The sequence below is a fragment of the Mobula birostris genome, chromosome 3 (genome assembly GCF_030028105.1).
Source record: "Mobula birostris isolate sMobBir1 chromosome 3, sMobBir1.hap1, whole genome shotgun sequence".
Lineage (NCBI taxonomy): Eukaryota > Metazoa > Chordata > Chondrichthyes > Myliobatiformes > Myliobatidae > Mobula > Mobula birostris.
This window is the reverse complement of record NC_092372.1, coordinates 84,301,770-84,320,131: the sequence shown is the minus strand read 5'-3', so window position 1 is coordinate 84,320,131 and position 18,362 is coordinate 84,301,770. Positions and strand designations below refer to the sequence as shown.

The 18,362-nt window shown below is 40.1% G+C and overlaps 1 protein-coding gene across 4 annotated transcripts in view; it reads left to right on the top strand.

Moving 5' to 3' along the window:
- Positions 1–18,362, top strand: part of slit2 (slit homolog 2 (Drosophila)) — a 455,515-nt gene that overhangs the window by 332,615 nt on the left and 104,538 nt on the right. For 2 of the 4 annotated variants that reach the window (XM_072252964.1, XM_072252961.1), the window contains 4 exons: positions 703–774; positions 8,130–8,273; positions 14,011–14,174; positions 14,477–14,500. In XM_072252964.1, coding sequence (XP_072109065.1) covers positions 703–774; positions 8,130–8,273; positions 14,011–14,174; positions 14,477–14,500 — 404 coding nt within the window. The remainder of the gene's footprint in view (positions 1–702; positions 775–8,129; positions 8,274–14,010; positions 14,175–14,476; positions 14,501–18,362) is intronic. The other 2 variants (XM_072252963.1, XM_072252962.1) reach the window with 1 other exon arrangement.

Genomic DNA, 18,362 nt, shown 5'->3' with positions numbered 1-18,362 from the left:
ACTGCTTTTTTAGTCCAGTACCTTGAATGCTAACTGAAAGTTGGCAAGTTTCAATGCTATCATCACTATCCCACACTCCTTTGAACTTTTTTATGTATGACTAGCACTGTTCAGCCAATGGCAAGTGCAAATTTCAGTTTTAGCAGATAAAACTACAGTCTACACAACGTGTAGGAGACTTAGTTACAGCATCTTTCATGGTATTCTGTCTAGATTGCCATTTTCACACAGATTGTTCCTTAACTTGACTTCATGCTTTCTGTCAGTGTAGCAACAGATTCCTCATTATTGGTTGCAATAATCCATTTGCAAAAAAAAACGTGCCACTCATAGCATTCCCCACCAATTTGTGATTTCACTCTCACACCAGGCTCCCTGGTTCTATGAGAATACCATTAAGAACATAAAATACATTAATTCTGGAAGAAGATCCCCAGTGTTTTTCAGAGGATCTAGCAAAGAACAGAAACTGCCAGTTTTGCCAGTGAAACCTGTTAACTGAGAACATATGTATTTTAAATGCAATAAATTAATTTAACTGATAGGACAATTTCCTATTTCAGACTTACACATAGATCACAAATACCCTAAGGGGAAAAACAAAATCTGTGAAGTACTTCACAAGTTTAAAAAATACATTGAAAATACATGTGTTTGTTTCTTTACAGTTTTTGACTGACAGATGTTCTAATTCCTTTCCAGTGTGCTCTATGGAAATAAAATCACAGAGTTGCCAAAAGGCCTCTTTGAGGGACTCTTCTCTCTGCAGTTGCTGTAAGTACATCCTACTTACCTTTGTGTACCAAAATGGGAAAGTTGTCACCACAGCATTTCTACATTCTGTTAAAACTCCTTCCATCTGTGGAAGCCAGTGTCAGAGGGCAGGTAACCCTGGACAAAAGCTCTGGGAGAAATGGCTAGGTTTGAAAAGGACCTGGCATAAGTTTCTTTTTATGACTTTTCATGAGGGCTGGGAGAAATCCAGCTTGTTTCTCCTCTTGGTCACCTCTTCCTGACGAAGCTTAACATCTCTGCAGCTACTTCCTGCACATGACCCAGCTCTTTAGGCTGAGCGGAGAGTGAATACTGAACTACCAGGGCCAAGGTGCTATAATGTTAATGAAGCCTCTCCACTATCATATGGGGCACACTATTCCATTTATCCATTCCCACCCAGGGATTGATACCTAGCCACGTACATGGTTGTCATCAGAAGTTCATGAGAATTCTATATACAAGGAGTTTACATGTGGGCTGGTGCGGTCAGTTTGCCAGCTTCAGTTTTGCCCTTCTGCAGTCATCTCATTTCAATATCATTCGAGGCATTTCAGTCCTGAAGATAAACAGGTAGAACACAGCCTGGGTTCGATCAATCCATGCAGACCAAGAATATTTAACATCAGATGTAAACGTCAGTATTAACTCCTTTTGTACACCTGCAGATACTTAGCTTGTGCTTTGTCCTCCATGGAGACCAATGGTCTGCTGAATACTTACAGGAGTTGATAATAAGCAATTCTATATTTGACTTTTGTTGCTATTTGTGGGATGTAGTGAAATGACGTGACATATCTGGTAAAGTATTTTGCTGTCAGATGGTCAAACTTCTTTTAAAAATAAATTTATAGTAGAAGTTAATTCCTGCAATCTATAACTTCAGTTCCTCTGGCAGTGCGTGTGAGGCCAGTTAAGACTGACATATTGGAAGGAGGGTGGATGTTTGTGATGTTAATTTATTGCATCCCCTATTTATCAAGCAAAATGTAGTTGAAAAGTGAGGAGTGTTCTTGAGTTAAGCCACTGAACATGATGGTCCCATGTTCCAATTATTATTTCAGCTAAAGTCTAAATGAAACTTAGTGTTACTTGAGCAAGAATAATAGGCAAAATTCTCAATGTTATGTCCTCTTGCTTGGTTGGAGTAGAACAGGTGGAGAGGAGTGCTCTGAGATCAAATCAGGGCAACACACATTTTCAACCTGGTTCAAATTTAATGAGGCAAAGTTGTTAAAAGATCAGTGAAACCTCCCTGGTGGTGCTCTTGTTTGAGTATATCAGAGGTTAATATGGAGCCTCGTAATTTTGTTGTGTTTAGTAAGGTACTGGAAAACAAGGCCTTCAAATATGAAAGCATCAGGGGAAAAGGTAGGAGAATGGGGTTGTGGGCGGGGATAATAAATCAGCCATGATGGAATGATGGATCAGACTCAAAGGGCTGAAGGCCTAACTGTGCACCTATGACTTACGGTCTTGTGAATTGACAGTGAAAGTTCGCCAAAGCACATCTGCTAGAGGTTCCATGATGTGAGTAAAATAACATTATTTGTAGCCATCTTGAGGGTTGGGTTGAATATTCTTTCCTCTTTAAGCCTCAAAGGAGAACAGTGTTTCTTCCTCTGTCTCTGAGTTTCCTTCATTCCTGAGAACTGTGGTATAACGGGACAGAAACAGGCCCTTTGGACTACCAAGTTAGCACCCATACACACGAATCCTGTTTTACCAACATCCCTGATCTGAACACTTGTATACACTCCAGGAGCAGTTACAGTGGCCCATTAACTTCGCAATCTAGAGGAACACCACTCAGTCACAGGGAAAAAGTGCAATTTCCACACAGATAACGCCCGAGGTCAGGATTTGAGCCCACTGTACCACCGCTTTTGCCAGTCAACATCAAATCCATTTCCACTTCCCACTGATACTAAAGAAGTCCTACTCCTAACCCAGTACCACCTCATGCAGGATTCAATAAAGGTTGAGTCGGTAGTAAGGAAGGAAAATATAATATTAGCATTGATTTCAAGCGGACTAGAATATGAAAGCAAGGATGTAATGCTGAAGCTTTATAAGGCATTGATCAGTCTACATTTGGGGTATTGGGATGCAGTTTTGGGGCCCCCATCTAAGAAAGAATATGGTGGCATGGCGGAGGAATACAGAAAGGTTCACAAGAATGATCCCAGGAATGTAAAGGTTATTGTGTGAGAAGTGTTTGATGGTTCTGGACTGTACTCGCTGGAGTTCAGAAGAATTACAGAGATTTCATTGAAACCTATCAAATATTGAAAAATAGAATGGATGTAGAAAAGATACTTAGATTAATGGGAGAGCCTGAGACCAGAGGGAACAGCCTCAGAATAGAAAGATGTTGCTTTTGAACAAAGATGAAGAGGAATTTATTTAGCCCGAGGGTGTGTATCTGTGGAATTCATTGATACAGACTGCTGGGGAAGACAGATTATTAGATATATTTAAAGCAGAGGCTGATAGATTTTTGATAAGTCAGGACACCAAAGGATAGGAGGGGGGAAGCAGGAGAATGTGGTTGAGAGGGAAAAATAAAACAGCTGTGCTCAGACTCGATGGGCTGAATGGCCTAATTCTGCTGCTATGCCTTAAGGTCTTTACAGTCTTATCTGTGGTCCCGGTATTATGATTGAAGCCTAATGTGGAACATTGAAATTAGGGAGTTACTACAGCAGGCTATGCTTCACACCATCACTATTCCTGAACAAGCTCCACACATTACCTTCACCTTGAGGTAAAATGGTTCCCTAACAAATGTAAATGCATTAAAATTTGTACTTTATTTTTGAGGAGTTGTCATTCACAGAGCTGTGTCATGATGGACCAATGAGATATTTTATTTCAAAACAAATCAATGAAATTTGTTCAGGCCTATTGACTGCAGGGTAAATACAATGAGTGCAGACCATTAGGATCATCCTCCAGGGAAATGAAGGCTTGAGAATATGACAGCCAGAATTATACTGCTTAACCAAAGAGGCTCTGAAGGCTTGCTTCAGAATGGAACGGACTAATGGGTATATCCTGTGGAGAGTGTTGGTTAGAGGTCAAAACACTTTTACTTCCAGTGAGTTTTTTTACAGTACACAAAGCAAGCGTGGAAAATTTGAGGAATCTCGTCTCCCAATCTCTGCCAGTGATCCCATTGTGGAAGCTGTCATATTAGTTGACCCTGGCACTACTGGATGTCTTAGATTCAGAACGGTGAGGCATGAAAGAATTTGATATGTTTATCAGACACTGTCAGAGCAAGCAGCGGGAATGATGATGCATCGTTGCCAAGGTTTGGAGGAGGGAGAAACGCTGCATTTAACAGCTTTAAATAGCAGCAGTGTTTCATGCAGATTCTATGAAAATCACTCTGCACTCCCCTTGTACAGAGTTGATCTCAGTAAAAAAAAACTGCTCATCCGGTGGTTTGAAAAGCAATTCATACCAGGACTGTACCATCTGCACAAGCATAGAAGACAAGTTACTTGTGATGGCGATAAACATCTCTAACCAAAGTGGCATCCGTATGCCACCTCCATGTCCCTCCTTCACTTTTATCAGCATGTTGTTTCTTGTAGCTAATAAGGGTCGATTATTTCAAATAATAGTATGTAGAATCAGCCTGTGACTAGCCAGTCGTGGGTAAGATTATAACAAGGACTGTATGGAATGGGTCAGTCTAGCAATACAGTTGGACATTCTCTGCTCAATGAGCAGCTTCCAGGAAGATGAGCAGAGAATTCAGCTGAGGCTGCCGACTTATGATGCAGAGCTTCTTAGGCAAGTTGAATTGGCTGTTCTGATGGATGGGATGCTTGACTGTGGAGAGCATGTAAAAGGATGTGGTCCAATCTCTTACTGGGAGAAAGTGGGTTAGTCAGTGACAGAATAGTGGTTCACTCTTCCCTCTCTTGTCTAACGAAGGAGACCCAGTAAAGGCAGTGTGTTATGGAAAAAGACATTGACGAGAAATAAATGAGGAAATGAAGATTAAGTTTACAATATTCTGTCATTTAATGTATAGATAGGAGAAATACAAGCAGGCTTTTTCCACTGAGGTTACGTGGAACTACAACCAGAGATCATGGGTTAAGGGTGAAATGTGAAATGTTTAAGGGGTATATGAATGGAAACTTCTTCAAGGGTGGTGAGAGTGTAGAACAAGCTGCCAGCTCAGGTGGCGAATGCAAGCTCGGTTTCAACGTTTAAGAGAAACTTGGTAGGTACATGGATGGCTATGGTCCCAGTGCTATGGGAGTAGGCAGCTTAAGTGGTTTGGCATGGACTAGATGGGACAAAGGCTTGTTTCTGTGCTCTACTTCTCCATGGTCCTATGGCTCTAGACAGTGAATGTTTTGGGCTGAGACTCTTATTTGGGACTGGAAAGGAAGGAGAAAGGTGCCAAAGTAAAAAGGTGTGGGGAGGGAAGGGAGGATAGCTGGAAGGTGATAGATGAAGCCAGTGTGTAGGAATGGTGAAGGACTGGATGGAAGGAATCTGATAGGAGAGAAAAGTGGACCATAGAGGAAGGAGCAGGGGACCGCAGGGGAAATGATAGGTATGTGAGAAGAGGTAAGAGGCCAGAATCAGAAATAGAAGAAGAGAGGAGGGGGAGAGAAAATTTGTTTTACCGGAATCGATATCTGTGCCATCAGGTTAGAGTGTACCCAGATGGAATCTAAGTTGTTGCTCCTCCACCCTGATGGTGGTATTCGTCTTCATACCAGTACAGCACTTCTCAAAGGAAGAGCCAAAATATTGAACTGACATGATATAGTATACTGCAGCCCTACTCTGCAGACATATATTACAGATGTGTTGTGAGACCAGTGTTATTGTCTCGTATAAAGATCAACAAACAAACCTTCCCATCACTGAGGAATGGATCATCCTTCAACCCACAATGCCACGTAAATAAACACAATAACTATGTTTTGTTTGTTGTTCAAAGATCATTTTTTCCAAAGTCATGCCCTTGCAATGGGCCACATGCAGCGGACTCATTATGGTTTGGCTGGTGTTCAGCAATGTGTTTCCAATCATTGGAAGCTTTGTCACTGGTAAAGATAATCATATTGAATGAAGTTTAGATAACCAAAGGTTTCTGGTAATTATGTGGTTATTGGGCATTATCTACAACAAGCTTGTGTTACCGTAAATTTATGATTAAGGGCATAACCTTTTGGGAGATACTGCAAAAAGTAAATGATTTCATGAACTGAATTGAAGAAAGTTTAATATTTCACAGAACACAGTTGTATTCTGTAGGCAGTAATTCTGCTTTTTACAGAGAATGAGACACATTGGGAGATGGGGGTGCATGGACAGTGGTGGAACTGCACCCTTGTTGGTAGGTTAAAGAGGATATCTGAAATCTAAAATCCATCTAGATATGGCAACATTTCACAATGTGGAAACTGAAAACTTGCAGTGGGATCCTGAAAGTTACAAACATTCCTTGATAAACTATAATGGAAAAAAATCCATAAATAAATAACATTGGTTAAGTATAGTTTACAGTTGCATTCGTCATTATACCCCACATTAGACAGGCTTTGGTTATTGAAGCCACTTTTGACACCAGCTATCTAAAAAGGGATTTCCGGACATTGTAAGAAAACAGACAAGAGGAAAACAATGGTGATGTGGCTTATGTTGGCATAGAACATTGGAGCAGTTCATCTGCAGTTTAGATTTTCTGATAGCAAACCATCCATTGAAACTTCCAACACACTTTGAAAGATAACCGTCAAAAAGCAAAACCCCTTCTGTAATTCTTTTCAGCTCTTCTAGACTTCTGTGGAAGGTTGTTGCATTTGCATTTCTGCAACTCAGAAAGCTATTTGAGAAGTCTCTGAATGAGCGCAGTAAAATAGGATCAGGAGTAGGTCCCTCAAACCTGCTTCACCACTCAGTGTGATCATGGCTGGCCTGTCACAGGGCTTACCTCTTTTTCTGTGTCAGTTCCCCAAAGCTCACAATTGCCTGATCTTCTAAAAACTTCTTTCATTACACTTACTGATCTTAATTCCAACATCACCCAGGACACAGCCCCAACAGAGATTTAGATTGAGATTGTGAAAGGCTGAGATTTGTTTTTGCTCAGTAAAACTCCAGGATGTCCTTCCACAATGCTGCTAGAGGGTGGATTTGGCATGCTTTTAAATGAGAACTCTGAAACTTTGATCCATTGACCAAGCCTGAGGTGGGCAATAACAATAGAAAAAGATGGATAATATAGGAGAAATCTTAAACCATCTTATCTATTAGAGAGTGGCATCTACTTCATTGAATTCAGTGAATAGTAATGTTGGACAGAATATAAAATCAGAGTCCACTGAATTCCATTCATTCCCATTGCTTTCCTGATTAGTGAGTGAAGTTGGGGTAAAACGCCACTCATTTCAATGTAGCGCAGTCAATAAAGTGAACACTGCAGAGCCATAAATGGTGACCACACAGTAAGAGGCTGTTCAGCTGATTAGGTCTGCTCTAGCTCCTAGCTGAGCAATCTCATCAATCCTATACAATTCTACATCATGCACCTTAGCTGCTTCCTTTCGAAAGCCCTAATTACCTTCCAGGTACTGTGTACCAGACCCTCCTTATCCTTTACATTTTTTCCCCTTGCATCCCTCTTACACCATGTATCATCTCTGAAATCTGCCCTTCCCAATAACTGAACTATCTGCAAATGGGGGCAGCATTTCTGTCTTTACCATGTTGAAATCAGCTAATATAGTTGCTTTTATTAACCCTCTGTCAACCTTCATTATTCCAAGGAGAACAACCCCTATATTTCTGTTCTAACTAAAATTGTAGCAGGAATATATCGATCTTATTCAGATTTTTTCAATTGTGTAAAATGGATGAAAGGAAATTGACACTCTATTTAGCACCAATTCTAATTTATATTCTTTTCAAATAATAGGAAAATGCATTAAATGAACTGTTGAATTGGTATCCCCTGTTTTATTCCTCTGCGCAGTCAAAATCTACTGTGAGGCAAAATGAGCTTTCTAGCTCCCTCACTTTTATGATCATTAATGTCATCTGTATGCAACAACTGGCATGTAAAAGCAAAGTACCAATTATGCAGGAGCAAAGTCATGTGTCATATGTCAAATTTCAAATGTCAAGACTGTAATAACAAGAAATAAAAGCTCAACTATTTTGTGAAAACGCATACACATGTGGAAGAATGATGACCATCCAGCTGCTTGAAGCCTTTTGAGACCAGGTGTTGTGAATTTTGTGGTGATTGGAATTGTTGCCATTTTAAACAGAAGGAGTTTATGTATTTACCACAATGTCATTTCTATTTCTGACAGGTTGCTGAACGCCAATAAGATTAACTGTCTGCGAGTGGATGCTTTTCAGGATCTCCATAACCTAAACCTCCTCTCCCTGTACGACAACAAGTTACAGACCATCGCCAAAGGCACTTTTGCTCCTCTGCGTGCCATCCAGACATTGTATGTATTTCTGGCTTTTCTCAAGTGGAATGTGAAACTCCTAACATATAAAACCCGTTCTCTCCCTTTAGAAAAGTCTGTATTCTTACCATTCTAGTCCTCAGCTTATATTAAAGAACAACATCTCTCTGATAGATATTATAGCAGAGTTAATGTATTTGATTAACCTTTCCCCTTTGATAGTATTTGCATACAAAATCATCTCTCCTTTGTTGTTTATCCAATTTATCTTTTTCATTTGTTACAACACAGATTCCTTTATAAATTGCCCTCTTTCGTATTGCCTTTATCATGATCATATTTGATCTAAATTCTAGAACGTGTTTTTTTTACCTCAGCTAGTACTGATTTACTAATAAAAGCAAAAAAATGCTTTTCCAGCTGGAGCAGTCTGAGTGAAGAAAGAAACAATAAACATTTCAATTTGACAGGTCCTTTCTGATTCAAATTACAGTACCTGAGATGGTTATTTAGAATTATTAGTTTCAGTGATAAATCTTAGGGATTGGAATGTATCAGGTCAGAAGGTGAGGTTCTGTTGCAAAGGTTTACACCAGTCTAACTTGAACTAGAGTAAGGGGCCAGAGACAGAAAGGTATTTCCTTGATTCTCTCTTTTTTTTTCATTTCTAATGTCTGCAGTGCTTTGCTTCTTCAATCTGTATTTCAGACCTTCAGTTGTTTCCCCCCTTTACTTTCTCTCCCAATTTTCATTCATCTCCTTTCATTAATATTTCTTGGTGACAGATGATCGTTAAGTAACAGATTTGCTTCATCCTCACCTCATGCAGTCTCTCTTGCCTTCACCCTCTTACATTTTCTTTGTTCTCTCCACCTGTATCCCTTCTCCGCAACTTTTAACATGTTTGCTATCTAACTTTTCTTGGTTCTGATAAAATATCGTCAGCCTGAAATGTTAACTCCGTTTCTCACTCCACGGGTGCTGCCTTCTCTGCATTCCTATTTTATTTTAAATCAGCAACATCCGCATTTTTGTTTGCTTTTTGATTTCGGTTTTGTTATATTTTCCCCCTTGCCAAGCTCTTTTTGTTGAAGCTTTGCATTGTTCTAGGTTAAATCTGCTCCAACTATTCAGTGTCAGACATTGATTAATGTTCAATTTAGACCATAAGATATAGGAACAGAGGTAGGCCATTTGGCCCATTGAGTCTGCTCCACCGTTCAATCATGGGCTGATCCAATTCCTCCAGTCATCCCCACTCCCCTGCCTTCTCCCCATACCCTTTGTTGCCCTGGCTAATCAAGAACCTATCTATCTCTGCCTTAAATGCATCCAATGATTCGGCCTCCACAGCCGCACATGGAAACAAATCCCATAGATTTACCACCCTCTGACTGAAGTAATTTCTCCGAATCTCAGTTCTAAAAGGACATCCTTCAATCCTGAAGTCATGCCCTCTTGTCCTAGAATCCCCTACTATGGGAAATAACTTTGCCATATCTAATCTGTTCAGGCCTTTTAACATTCGGAATGTTTCTATGAGATACCCCCTTATTCTCCTGAACTCCAGGGAATACAGCCCAAGAGCAGCCAGATGTACCTCATACGGTAACCCTTTCACTCCTGGGATCATTCTCATGAATCTTCTCTGAACCCTCACCAATGTCAATATATCCTTTCTAAAATAAGGAGCCCAAAACTGCACGTAACATTTTAAGTGTGGTCTCACGAGTGCCTTATAGAGCTTCAACATCACATCCCTGCTCTTATATTTTATACCTCTAGAAATGAATGTCAACATTGCGTTCACCTTATTCACAACCGACTCAACCTGGAGGTTAACCTTTAGGGTATCCTGCACAAGGACTCCCAAATCCCTTTGCACCTCTGCATTTTGAATTTTCTCCCCATCTAAATAATAGTCTGCCCATTTATTTCTTCCACTAAAGTGCATGAGCATACACTTTCCAACATTGCATTTCATTTGCCACTTCTTTGCCCATTCTCCGAAACTATCTAAGTCTCTCTGCAGGCGCAGGCTCTCTTGTTTTCTCAACACTACCCGCTCCCCCACCTATCTTTGTATCATCGGCAAATTTTGCCACAAATCCATTAATACCGTAGTCCAAATCATTGACATACATCGTAAAAAGCAATGGTCCCAACACCGACCCCTGTGGAACTCCACTAGTAACCGGCAGTCAGCCAGAATAGGATCCCTTTATTCCCACTCTCTGTTTTCTGCTGACCAGCCAATGCTGCATCCACGCTAGTAACTTCCCTGTAATTCCATCGGTTGTTATCTTGCTAAGCAGTCTCATGTGCAGCACCTTGTCAAAGGGCTTCTGAAAATCCAAGTACACCACGTCTACTACATCTCCTTTGTCTACCCTGCTTGTAATTTCCTCAAAGAATTGCAGTAGGTTTGTCAGGCAGGATTTTCCTTTTAGGAAATCACGTTGGCTTTGGCCTAGCTTGTCATGTGCCTCCAGGTACTCCGTAATCTCACCCCAACAATTGATTCCAACAACTTCCCAACCACTGATGTCAGGCTAACAGGTCTATAGTTTCCTTTCTGCTGCCTCCCACCCTTCTTAAATAGCGGAGTAACATTTGTAATTTTCCAGTAGTCCGGTATAATGACAGAATTTATCAATTCTTGAAAGGTCATTGTTAATGCCTCCGCAATCTCTCCAGCTACCTCCTTCAGAACCCGAGGGTGCTTTCCATCAGGCCCAGGAGATTTTTCCGCCCTCACACCATTAAGCTTCCAGAGCACCTTGTCAGTCATAATTTTCACTGCACAAACTTCACTTCCCTGACACTCTTGAATTTCCAGTATACTGCAGACGTTTTCCACTGTGAAAACTGATGCAAAATACGCATTCAGTTCCTCTGCCATCTCTGCTTCTCTCATTACAATATCGCCAGCATCATTTTGTATTGGTCCTATATCTACCTTCGACTGTCTTTTACCCTTTATATACTTAAAAAAGCCTTTAGTATCTTCTTTGATATTAGTTACCAGCTTCCTCTCATAATTCATCTTATCCTTCTGAATGACCTTTTTAGTTTCCTCCTGCAAGTTTTTAAAAGCTCTATCTTCCCACTAGGTCTGGCTTCCTTGTATGCCTTCCCTTTTGCTTTTACTTTGGCTCTGACTTCACTTGTCAGCCACCGTAGTGTCCTTCTTCCCTTTGAAAATTTCGGTTAATCGTATTTCATTTGATCAGTTTGTCTTTCCCTGGAATCTATTGAAAACACTTAAAATGTTAAACCTTCCTTTTGCACTGGTTTCCTAATCTAACTTGGGAAAGTACTAATCCTGAGATGGTTGTTCTGCTATTTAGTGCATTGTACATCATATCATGCGGCTTCCTAGATCATTAGCTTCTATATGCTATACATTTTCTGTCTTATTTCTACGCCTTTCCAGAAAGCTTTCCAACAAAACTGTTAGGTCTCTGTCTCCTGGTACCGAGGACGCTACACATTATTTAGGGTTTCCAGCAAGGCCTGTCTTAAATTTGCATTCACAGAGCCCCAATAACAACAACTCATGTTTTATTCAGTATCATAACTTCTACCTTCCCGAAGTAACAGTTTCCTTCATAGTGTTGGAGTGTTGCTTGCTATATAGATTTTCATAGAATTCCAGTTAGCAATATATTGCAGTGCAATGCAGCAGACTGGAAAGCTCTTCAAAAGGTAGTCAAAACTGCCCACTACATCACAGGCACCAGCCTACCTGCCATCAGTAAGGCATATACAGAAAGGTTCCAGAAAAGGGCCAGTTACATCATGAAGGATTCCACTAAACCCTGCTCATAGACTTTGCCCCATTTCCACCAGCACTGTTACCTCTAGGTTGTGCGGGTGCAGAGAAATGCTCCCACATAGCCTTTGTTGCCATGTAGCTGGAATAAAGACGAGAAAATGTTTACAGAACATGTTTACAGTCCTTGTACTGTACTTCATTATACCCTTCAATTGATAAATAAAATCAAAAGGACATTCAGACCCTGCTCTACGCTGAGGATGTGTTTCTCAAAGGTACAACGCTATGTAGATCAAAGGTGTCATTATAACACTACGTAAATGGACATGTGTGCTTGATACCTGAAATACATTATATATTATTTTATGTATACACAGTAGTTTGTGGAGTAACAAACATGCAAATAGGCCTAACCTGTACATCAGTAGAGCAGCCACGCATCGCAGCAGCAGCAGCAGAGGGAAGCAGGTGGGTAGTGGTTATATCTTAGACGAGGGACCAGCCTGTGGGTCCTCCTCTAACTTTGTCTTCTTCTTCAAGTAGGCATCAAGATTTGCCTGCTTTTTCTTAAGTTTCCTCTCATGAAGCAGTTCTCGGTAGCAGGAAATCATGTCGAGAGACAAATCACTTGATCCATGATTTCTGTGATCGAGGTGATGCTATTGCTGAGGAATTTTGTGATGAGATTTCCGAAGATTTCCTAGACATCTTGGATGTACGACCATCACTGGAAGTTGCAGGCCATTTTCCAGACATTATGGGGGAAAAATGGAATAAATTGGTGAGGGAGCAAGAACTTTTGCACACACAGGGGAGGCAGAGTGTGAAGTAATACGCGATTGGCTGTAAGGCGCTCTCATTGGCTGATTGAATGTTTACTGTAATGGCAGCCACTCTTGAGAAGCTTTAAGTGTTGTTCAGAATGAATAAAATTTCAATAAAGAATTGAATAACCACGTTGCAAAGAATCAGCACTATGCGGGGTGGCGTTATACAGGGTCTGAGTCGATTTTTCAGTTTTTCAGTTTTCATTTTATATATTCATAGTATGCATATTATGAAAAAAAGCATTTAAAGTGCCGCGCAGTTTTCAGGTCATGTAAAAATTGCCTGCTTAGGGCAATGGTTGGTCCACGTAGAGGGAATAATATTAGAAAGGCTGTGTAGCATCCACACCAGGACCACCAAGTCTCTGGATGCTTTCAAGAAAGAGATGGATAGAGCTCTTAAAGATAGCGGAATCAAAGGTTATGGGGATAAGGCAGCAACTGGATACTGATTGTGGATGATCAGCCATGATCACAGTGAATGGCTGTGCAGGCTCGAAGGGCCGAATGGCCTACTCCTGCACCTATTGTCTATTGTCTATTGTCACCAGACTCAAAAACAGTTACTTTCCCCAAGCAGTAAAGCTGATCAATACCTCTACCCATGAACAACTCCTCTACTTTATTATTTCCTGTCTGTCACCTTATGTACATGCAGTCAATTTATCTTCTGTATTTATATTTATTGTGTTTTCATTATTATTATTGTATTTTTTTTTACCTTTTGTGCTATACTGCATCTGGAATAACGACTATTCCATTCTCCTTTACACTTGTGTACAGGAAATGACAAGAAGCAATCCTGAATCTTGAATGAACGATGAACATTTTACACCTCTAGAAATGAAAGTAATGTTGGCCTTCACAACAATAATTGGCTTTAAATAATTCATTCGGAAGGAATGCAATTCTGCCATGTCTCATCTATTCAGATAATAAACAGCTTTGAAGGTGTTACAGGACCACCAGTCAGTGTGTTGAATGATAACTCGTACATTGTAAATTCTTGTTGCATCAGGTCCCAGTAAAATGCATTACAGCTGTAACCAACGATCGGAACCATTAGTCAGGACTGGTGTATTGCTCCATTTGAAAAGGTATTTGCATTATTTTATGTTCCTACGGAAAGCATGGTAATTTTTTCCTTTTTATTTTTTGCTCTTTTTAAAAGGCATTTGGCTCAGAACCCATTTATTTGTGATTGCCACCTGAAATGGCTTGCGGATTATCTCCACGCCAACCCCATTGAAACAAGTGGTGCTCGCTGCACTAGTCCTCGCCGCCTGGCAAACAAGAGGATCGGGCAGATCAAGAGCAAGAAGTTCCGCTGCTCAGGTAATAGGATTATTTGAACTTCACTCTGTGATTATGTACAGTTCTAGCCGGAACCCGCTTCAATGAATTTTTGAAAATTTGTCTGTTTTGCTGCTGTATTATAGATCTTTAGCAACGTTTCAAACTTTTGTTTTCCTGATTTGATGCCAACTGCAACAGGTCATCTTTGTGCAGTTTGCTTGATTGTTGACTAGTTGGAACCTGTGGATGTAATATGAAATAAAATGTTCCTTTTTCCTTCAGCTGCTAACATTCAGGTACATCTCTTCTGTCTTTTCTCTCTTTTTTGTTTGTTTTTGTAGCTAAAGAACAGTATTTCATTCCAGGTAGGTTTGCCTGGCAGCAGGATTGACAAGCTATGGATTTCCTTTAGGATTTAGTGGAGTATTGCATGCTGTAGTAATCCGGTCATACTCCCTGATAGACAGCAGTGTAGTCTTTATCCTTGTTTTCCCAAAGTGATTGAACTCCTACAGACATTGTGCATGCAACCTTTTAACCCAAGTATCTGAATCCGTGCTTCTTGTCTCAGCTATGCAGTTGCCATGCTTCTGAGTTCAGAGTTCATGGTTATTGACTATTGGTTTTGTTGCTATTTTAATCATCCCAGACTTGTCATATATTTTTGCTTCAAAAGAAAGTTGCTACACTTAACACTGTCTAAGAAATCCTGGTCATCTGTCGCCTACCCCTTAATCTTTGGAACCATTGAGGGAGTAAAGTTTACTTCAAGTGTACGTTTGAAGGGGTGAAATCCAATTAAACCTGGGAAAAGCATCTTGTGTAGCCTAATTACTTAGCCCACTGAGGTTTGGAAAATTTAGGATTAGGCAGTAGTCCTGAAAACAGGAATATCCCTTGGACTTCCACAAGGCTAGTCAGCAAGCCACGAGAAACGAGTGAGATATGCATTCCAAGTGGCTTTAAAGTGTAAGGGAAGTAAACTAGTTTAATCAATCATAGACCTTACATTTGTATTGATGGTGTGGATACGTAGCCTGAGACATTCAACAGAAGCAATTTCAAAGGAAAAATGATCAGTAGCTTCAAGGAGAGTTCAAGGAGGGGTTTAAAGGAACAGAAGAAGCCTTCCATGGAGTTCCAGGGTTCCAGAAAAATCAAAAAAATTGTAGGAAATATGCCATACAGAAAGAGGACATCAGTTTCAACAGGCTGCAAAAAAAGAGATATACAGCCTGATCCCTCTTGCTCCAGCCCTACAGATCATGGCTTTAAGTACAAACACATGTTATTTAACAAAAATAATGAGGGTTCCGATCGTTGCCACCCTTTCAGGCAGTGAATTCTAATCTCTTTTAGATTTCTTTGCTTATTTCTCCTCTATTCCACTTACCAATTATTTTTTAGAATTGCTCACTGCTTGGTTTCTTTGCTAAAGGTAAACAGGTCCTTCTAATTTTCGTTTTTTAGAGCTTCTCATACTTTGTACAAGTCAATTGATTTTCCCCTCAGCTTCCTTTCTTACAATTTAATCTTCCAAATATAGCAGTCCCAGCATGTCCATCCTTCCCTCATAGTCATTGTTCTTCCTGATATACTGCATCTCCTGCATGTTGTCAGTCCATTCACTCTCTTTCTGTAATGTGATGACTAGAACAATCCTCAATACTTAAGCTGTCATATAGCTAGTGTTCCAAAAGGTTTTTAGAGCAAGCTCCCTGCTCTTCTTGATTACATCCTCTATTCCTTTCTAACCAGCTTATCCATTGAAGGCAAATTATTGTTAGCACAATGAATAATGAAATTGAGATGAGTGAGAGTTGGAGGACATGATGATGGTGGTTTCACAGGAAACCAGATCTGAGGTACATAAAATTCTGAAAAGGCATATTTGGTTAGAGGTTGTTCCATTGATAGACAAGGCCAAGATGGTGACTTAAGCATGAGGCTTATTACTTTGGAGACGTTAATTACAATCAAAGGAAGGAAGTTACCTGGAGTTTTGTTGGATTGGCTCAGCACATAATTATCCAGACAAAAGCAGATGATTGTATGATGATAGATTCGGCAGATATTATGTGAAGACCAAGAGACAGCAAGTTTCAACTCAGCTAAAGGCTTTGGACTTCTGTGTGTTTAACTGAAGAAAATTGCAGCTCATTCAATGTTGCCTGTGGGATCTTCAGTAACTCATATAGTGTTGTAATACTAATCCCACCTCTGTAGTATTAACCCCCTCCAATCAATAGGTGTAGCCACTGTCATCCATACCTTTGTCATCCCTGAACTGACTGATTCTTAAACTCTCTTGGTTGTCCTGTTATCCTTCTGTTCTCTATAAACTTCAAATTATTCAAAGTCAAGCTTTCTGCATCCTCTCGGGTAAGTCAGGTTCATCCATTACCCCTGTTCTTGCCGGCTTATGTTACCTTTCAGCGCGGATTTAAAATTCTGATATCTCCTAGCTAGAAATTCCATCCGACCTATACTAGGATTGCTGTAGTTTGCTCCCAGTGTTGATAGCAGTATGAGTCTCCATGGGAGAGGTTGTTAATTGGTATGTGGGAGAGTAGGTTAAAGGAATAAATGTGAAATGAGGCTGATAGGATTCCTCTGCAGAACAGCAAAGGCTTTTTAGGCTAAATGGCCGACTTCTGTGTTATAGGAAAATAAATAGGATTGTATTCGGGGAAAGGCTATTAAAAAGCATGGTTGACATTATTGGAATCCAATTATCAGAACACATCACAACAAGTGTTCCTCAGGGAAGTGTCTCAGGCCAATTACCTGAAGTTGATACAATGTGACTTTCATTCCATTATGTGTTCCTGTTGGGTACATTTGCTTATAACTGCAACGTGATTCTATTCACAATTTTTATCATAATGAAACACCTTGTTCCAGCATGAAGAAAGGCCAGAATTATATTTAGTTCTCTGGATATATGCATCATTTATTCTCTAGATAAATGATAAATCCATCAAGGAGCTTGCGTCATTCTGTCAAAGTAACCCATTTGATTTGCTTTCCAGAAACACCCGATATTATCCCCACTATTACAGACTATTACATTTATAAATGTAACTTGACAAGGTTTCTTTAACAGAACCCCTCAAACTCACTCCCTATGTCATCTAGAGGATATTAAGGCAACAGCCACATAGGGATACCTTCTCCTATAAGTTACCTTCTCAGTCACTCGCATCATCCCAGCTGATAGAGAAATAACTGATGCCTCATCACCAGAAGGTCGAAATTATGGAATTCCCAATACATAACTATCTTCAGTACATCAATGGCAACATTTCAAGAAGGCAGTTCATTGACAACGTCCCAAGGGCAAGAAGGATATGTAACAGGCCTTAACAGCAACACCATTCTCTGTGAAATACCTTTATAGAAAGGAAACCTAAATTTGTCCTAAACTCTAATAAAGGCTAGAAGTGGGTGGTTCTGGTAGGAATTGGCATGTAAGTGTCTATTGATAGCACTGCTGAATACTTCCATCACTTTGTTGGTGTTTGAGAATGAACTGGAGAGGCAAGAATTGAGGAGATTGAATTTGCCTTGATTTTTTGTTGGCAGGTCACACCGTAGGATTTTATTATTTATTTGCTGTTGACCAAATTTATTTAGCCTTTTTCCTTTCTTAATTTTTAAAGCTATTGTTTTCACTCCTCCTTCAATTTATTAATGACTGTGGAACTTAATTTAATTTATGGAGGCTCCTTACACAGTTCTCTGGAAAAAAAAAGTGCGACAATTTGCTAACTCTTCATGATACTAGTCCCTCTATGAGTTTGACAGGAGGCTGCCTGAATGAGAAACATCCCCGGATCAGCAAAAGGTTTATTATCACTGACATACGTCATGAAATCTGTTCTTTTGTGGAAGTAGTACATTGCAATATATAAAATGAACTATAAATTACAGTAAGAAATATATTTTTAAAAGAAGTTAGTATTGCATAAGGAACAGCAATAGTGACGTAGTGTTCATTGGGTTGATTGACCATTCAGAAATCTGATGGTGGAGCGGAAGAATTTGTTCCTAAAACGTTGAGCCTGTGTCTTCAGGCTCCTGTACCCCTTCTCTGATATTATTAATGAGAAGTGGGATGTCTTAGATGTTGGGGGCCCTTAATGATGGAATCTACTTTTTTGAGGCATTGCCCTTTGAAGAGGCCAGTGCCCATGGTGGAGCTGGCTGAGCTTACAACTCTCTTCA